General features: G+C 38.7%; 1 protein-coding gene across 1 annotated transcript in view; it reads left to right on the forward strand.

Moving 5' to 3' along the window:
- The first annotated feature begins 5,677 nt into the window (after positions 1-5,677).
- LOC104808265 (protein NRT1/ PTR FAMILY 5.1) overlaps positions 5,678-6,574 on the forward strand; it is a 6,003-nt gene continuing 5,106 nt past the window's right edge. Inside the window, exons 1-2 of the mRNA XM_010533916.1 lie at positions 5,678-5,983; positions 6,331-6,548. Of these exons, the coding sequence (XP_010532218.1) occupies positions 5,878-5,983; positions 6,331-6,548 (324 nt within the window). The 5' untranslated portion in view covers positions 5,678-5,877. The remainder of the gene's footprint in view (positions 5,984-6,330; positions 6,549-6,574) is intronic.

The raw sequence follows: 6,574 nt of genomic DNA on the forward strand, positions 1-6,574 counted from the left end.
GGGCAGTCTCCTCTTCTCGGGGGGGGGGGGGCAAACAGTAGGCAACAAACCCCTCAATTGATCCGTGCTCCAGCGAACAAGTTGCGGATCAATCCGTCCGAGCAGGTTACTGTAATAGTCCACAGCCATGCCCTTGATTTGGTCCGCCTCATAGACCCTTAAACCTGCATCATTTTGAAGAAAACGAATAGAGTTAGAAGATTGTCGAGAGACCACAACACGATGGAAAAATTTCGTGTTTTGGTCCCCCTCTTTGAGCCATCGGATCTTGGATTTTTGCTTCAAGAAGGTCTCTTTAGCATTGGCAAAGTTAGACCAAGCATTTCGGAATCTTGCTTCAGTGACCGCGACTTCAAGTGATGGGCAATTCAACAGGTTGCGTTGGGCTTCCTTTAGCCTTTCCAAGGCCATAGATGTTCGCTCTTGAATCTTGCTGTAGGCAATACGATTGAGATGTCGCAGCTCCGTTTTCAGGTATTTCAACTTCTGTGAGAGAATGAACATATGAGACCTCGACAGCTCTCTAGCAGTCCAAGAACGAGAAACCCTCTGATGAAACTCCTCATGTTTTAACAGATGCAGAAAAAATCTGAAGCTTGTTTTCCGGGTCTGCGACAACGAGTGATTGAGGTTTACAACACAAGGCGAATGGTCGGATGGGGTTGGTGCCTCAAATGTGGCAAATGAGTCTGATAAGGAGAGCATCCACTGGTCGTTTACTAGGGCTCTATCCAGTTTCCTTGCGATCGGGTTTTCCATGCTGCTATTTGTCCAAGTAAAAAAGCACCCTCTAGCTGATAAGTCCATAAGGCCTGCAGAGTACAGACAATCCTGGAATTCTGACATTCCGCTTTGGGGCAAGAAATGGGCAGTAGGCGATGCATGCTCTGAGGGGTGAAGTATTTGGTTGAAATCTCCAAGTAGTATCCAAGGTCTTGCAGCCACTAGAGAATTACTTCCCAAGTCAATTATCTCCTGCCATAATGCTCTTCTTTCCGATGGCGTGTTAAGGGCATAGACGAAGGATGCCGTAAAATATAGGCCGCTAGCTGGCAAGAGAACTCCACAAGTGATCATCTGCGAAGAGGAAGCATAGACAGTTACTGATAAGGAAGGATCCCACAACACCCAAATCCTTCCGAGAGCGGCATAGCGGTAATTATGGATGACCCTCCAAGACGGGGCGATTGTCTGCATAATTCGCGTAACACTTGATTCATCACGAACTCTGGTCTCAATAAGAGCTCCAATCAGCGGTTCTTTGGCTCGCAAAAGCTCTTTCACAGCACGATGTTTCGGGGAACCATTCAATCCCCGTGTATTCCAACAAAATATTTTCATAACTCAAGGTGATACCAAAATCTCTCAAAAACAAAATAGGGTCTGATAAAAAAGAGTTACTGCTTGTTGTTTGTCCCCCTCTGACTTCTCCGTACAACGGTGAATTCAGAGGAAAGTAGAGGAGTTGATGATGCGCGCGAACGAAGAACTCGTTGAGCTTCATGTATAAGTTGTTCCTCGTTGTCAAAGTAGAATTTAGCCTGAGTTTGCATGTTGTTTGGCCTTGGTGAAATGGTAGTAGGTTGGTCATTTCGGTGGCTTACGGTTAAGGGGGTGGGTAGAGTTTGAGCCTGGTGTTTAATGGAGGAGGAAGGGGATGTGTCGGTGGGGCCCGAACGTTGGGGCGAAGGAGGAATTGGCTCCCCGGCAGATGATGTAGGTACATCAGGTTGAGATATAGCTTCAGAGGCGGGCAAGGCAGCATTTGTCGGCAGGCCAATGGAAACTGACTGACCAGAATCTGCCTTCTCCATATCCACGACCTTCACCGGAACAGCTACCCTCTCGATCCCTGTTGCAGTTTTCCTCAGGCAATTCAGCTCTTTGTGCCCGAATGCTTCACATTTTGGGCAAAAGGGAGGTGTCCAGGCGTATGTAGCTTTCAGCTCAATGATGCCACCATTCTCATCTTCAATCTCAACTGTATCCGGTAGTGCAGCTCCAAGCTTGACCTCAATCTTTACCCGAGCTTCCCCGACATTCAAGGGATCGAGTCGCATTCGCTCTGTATGCAAAGGCTCACCAATACTACAAGTGATATAGCTTATGCCTTTGAGGGAGTAGAGTTCAGCGGGGATTTGCGAGAAGTTCACCCAGATCGGGGCCGTCGTAAGGACCGGCTGTCGAAGAGATCCTGTTGTAGACCATTCCGTGATGGAGAACATGACATCAGCAGCACGCCAGATACCGACCTCGAGGATCCATTCCCGAGTGCCCAGATCAGAGATTTGGAATAGACAAGTTGAGTCGTTTACCCGACGGACATGGATACGCGATCGACGGCCCCAAATAGGGTTGAGTATCTGGAAGAGTTTTGCTCCCGACGGAGCTATACCGTAAAATTGCCCTACCAGGTAGCCATTCCATGTCTGTGACGCTTCCACAAGCACTGAGCTAGGTACCTTGATTCTTGGAGTACCGTTTGCAGAGAGCGTAGGAGTAGCTACTCGGCTCAAGTTTCTGGAACCCACCTTTAGTCTCTGAGCCCACGGAAACTGGGTCGTCAAAGCAGACGGCGAAGCCACAGCCGGGACAGAGTGAGAAGCTCCGACCGTAGAATCAGTAGCGGCGAGAGCAGGGAAACCAGATCTCTTTGTACCCAAGGGCGGAAAGTCCGCTAGGGAAGACGGCGAGGGAACCACTATGGGAGAAGTTAGAGGTTCGGTTGGGGAGGTGGAGGGTGCGGGTTTGTCTGGAACTTCATATCAATATTGAATATGTTAATTACAAGTTGGGCGTGGGCATAGAGATTAATGAGCCGAATCTCTAGATAGTGCCTAGGCTTTGGCTTGAGATCATGAGTGTTTTTGAGCCGATGGAAGATATGATAGAGAATGAAAAAGACTTTTGCTTGATTGCATGTATTTAAGAATTTCGGACAAAGGTTCTTCTTCGTTAAGTCGTTGAGAGCATAAATTAATAATCTCGCAAGTGTTTCAACCACTTATTAACTTGAATTTCTCCATGAGGTCCCAAGTTCGAAGAACAATGGAGTCACGGAATAATTCGCATGGGGGAAAAGAAATCAGGGTTCAATAGATGAGGTTTTTGAGGTTTTTAAAATTCGAAAATTAAAAAAATTGATAATCATGATTTTTTAAATTTGATTTTTCTAAGAATTTGAAAACTTGATTTAGTGAAATAGTTAACTAAAAATAAAAAGAAAAATAACATATAAATACCTAAATTTTTATGAAAATCCCAGATAAATATCTGAACCATATTACTTCTATATAAATATCTAAATTTTTAAAAATTCTATATAAATACCTAGACTTTTGAAAAAAATTTAAAATAAATACAAATTTATGATATTTTTCAAATAAAACTAAGTGATATCATTAACAGATTTTAGGTTTATTTGAGATTTTTTCAGAAATCTAATTATTTATTTAGGATTTTAGAAAAGTTAAGGTACTAATGAAAATTTTGTACTTCAGTTATTTATCTGAAATTTTTGTAAAAATTTAGGTATTTATATGCGATTTTACCAAAATAAAAAAACTCCATTTTTTTAGTCAAAAACAAAAAACTAAAGCTAAAAACCCTAAATAAAAATATCATCATTCATGGTCTAGATATCAAATAGGGTTAAATGTATAACCGAATTCATCGTGGATTGAATGTTACAATTTGGCATATTTCAGTTTGTTATCCGGTCATAAAATATAGGGGTGAGCGTTTCGGGAAACAGTTCGGGTTCGGGATGAGAATGAATCGGTTCAGTTTTTTCGATTTTACAAAAATAGGTACCAATCGGTTTTTATATTGTGTTCGGTTCGGTCCGGTTTCGGTATCGGTTCGGTTCTAGGTTGTATTTAAGTAAAAATAGTTTTCCTTTAAAAATATTCGGTTTTTCGGAATTTTTTAAAGTTCGATTCGGTTCGGTTCCGGAAAATTTTGGTTCTCTAAAAATAATACCGTTCGGGAATTGAGAACGGTTTTGGATCGGGAAAAGTACCGTTTTTTCGGTTCGGTTCGGTCTGGTTCTGAAGAACCGATCCGAAACGTCCACCCCTAATAAAATATAAATGTCATTAACAATTTTGTCACAAAGTTTCCCTTTATAAAATAAAACTTAGGTACGTATTTATTGTATTTAGGTGTAACGGTACGAACATTTTAAAAAAAAATCATATGTAGTTTCCGTACGTTTGGTTGTTTTATGCATGCAAGAGGAGGGGTGCCCGCCTCGATGGATTCCATTAGCCAAGTTGCAGAGATACTCAAAACCTAACACGGAAACCAGGGGTATTCTAGTAAATACCGACGGGAATCAATTTCATTAAATACTTTTACCTATAGGATAAGATAAATGTATATATAATATATATTTTATTTTTTGGAGGTAAATGAATATTCTTTTTATCTAAAAAAATAAAAAATAAATAAATGAATATTCTGAACTTATACATGGTGTATATATACAAAGTAGGGAAAATACCAAAAAAGGTAATCATCCTCGAAATTTTATCACTGGATTTCTTGTCCACATCTTTGACTAGTCACTCTTTCTTCTCCTCCTTCATGTTTATCCAACAATAAAATAAAATGTATATAAAATTTTCTCTCGCACGGTTCAATTGTGCATTTATGGTCTTTGATTATATATATGCATATATATAAATGTGTGTGTGAGTTTCTTTATTATTTTATACCGCATTTCATCTAAATCACATCTTAATATTTGAGGAAAAAATTATTGCAATAACCATATCGTGTTTTTAGTAGTAGATTTTTGGTATATCGGGTCAAATTTAAGAATCAGATATCTACAAGGTATTTTCAAATTCCGAAATCAGTTTAATCTTTGACTTAGATTTATTTATATAAAAAAGTTATGTTAATGCATGGTTATTTAAAAATTAATGCATAATAATTTGAATGTTTTTTCAGGTCGAAGATGAACTTATTTTATTTGCACACAACTAAGTGACGCTCCTCCTCGTCATTTCACACATGGACAATTGATAAAAACATGGATTTCACTGGTGAAGGGGTGAAGACATGACCAATTGACCAGTAGTCTCGTCCACCGTCCATCCACAAATATTATATATATATATGTTTTTATTAAAAACAAAATACGGATATTAAATTAAAAACGATAGCATTTTTTATTATTATATATTTTCTGTTTATCGTTATATTATAATAAAAATGATTTATATATTTATAAAAAATTAACAAATAACATAAAAAATATAAATACAATATAAATAAGTCAAATACACAATATTTGTATTTATATATTATTTTTGCATATAGAAGTAATTTGTCGTATACATATATATATTATATAATTATATATGTCTTTGTATAAAGATTCTAAAGATTCTCTCGTAGGTTTTACTAATATTTATTATAAAGCTTTTTACCCAAAGTCTGTTTCATCTCTCTTCACAAGCCAAGTGTCATTATCACTATACGTTTCTGGCCATGAATTTTCATTTATAAAATCAGAGGATTATTTGGCTTCTTCTGTCTCAACGTTCTAAAATATGAGAATATAAAATTAAAATAAAATCCTGAGCTGGCATGTGTATATATATATATATATGATCTTTTTTTTTCTTTATAATCTATATATATATATGATCTTATGGAGACTCCATATCTAACATTTGAGAATCCTTTTCCTTTATTTTTCCTTTCCTTTCCTTTTATTTTTCGTAGAAAGGTTCCCATAACCTTAAATCATTTCCCTTTCATTCCTCTACCCAACATCCTCACTCCTGCAAGTTTTTTTAAATCAAAAAATATCACTTGAAAATTGAAATAAAACAAGCGAGAAGAGGGAGGAAGAAGGAGAGAGACATGGAGGTGTCAAAGGATTACACACAAGATGGAACCGTCGACATCCATGGCCGACCCGTCATGGCTTCGAAAACCGGCCGATGGAGGGCTTGCTCTTTCCTCCTCGGTAACCATCGATCATCCTCCTCCTCTTCCTCCTCCTTCTCCTTCTTCTATCTATGAATCAACATCATTCAACTACTACTTGTTTCTTCCTTTTTGCATCACTATCACCAACCCAAAGTTATATCATATATAATCAATTGCCACAGAACAACATATATATAGCTTATATAATTGGCCCGTGTGATGAATCGCTCCAAGAAATTGTTTGCATGTTATCATTTCGTGTGTTGCTTTCCATATCTCCATGGCTTTCCCCCGCTAGTCTACTTCTTCTCGATCTTGCGCTAAATTTCTAATTACAACTGCATATATATAATTTTTTTTAAGGTTTTGTGTTTACGTGTATAGGTTACGAAGCATTCGAGAGGATGGCGTTTTACGGAATAGCGTCGAATTTGGTGAACTATTTGACGACAAGACTGCACGAAGACACGATCTCGTCGGTTAGGAATGTGAATAATTGGTCGGGAGCCGTTTGGATAACGCCGATTCTCGGAGCTTACATCGCCGATTCCTACTTGGGTCGTTTCTGGACCTTCACCATCTCCTCCCTCATCTACGTCATGGTAACTATCATCCCCCCCCCCCCTCA

This window comes from Tarenaya hassleriana, unplaced genomic scaffold (genome assembly GCF_000463585.1).
Source record: "Tarenaya hassleriana unplaced genomic scaffold, ASM46358v1 Cleome14, whole genome shotgun sequence".
Taxonomy (NCBI): domain Eukaryota; kingdom Viridiplantae; phylum Streptophyta; class Magnoliopsida; order Brassicales; family Cleomaceae; genus Tarenaya; species Tarenaya hassleriana.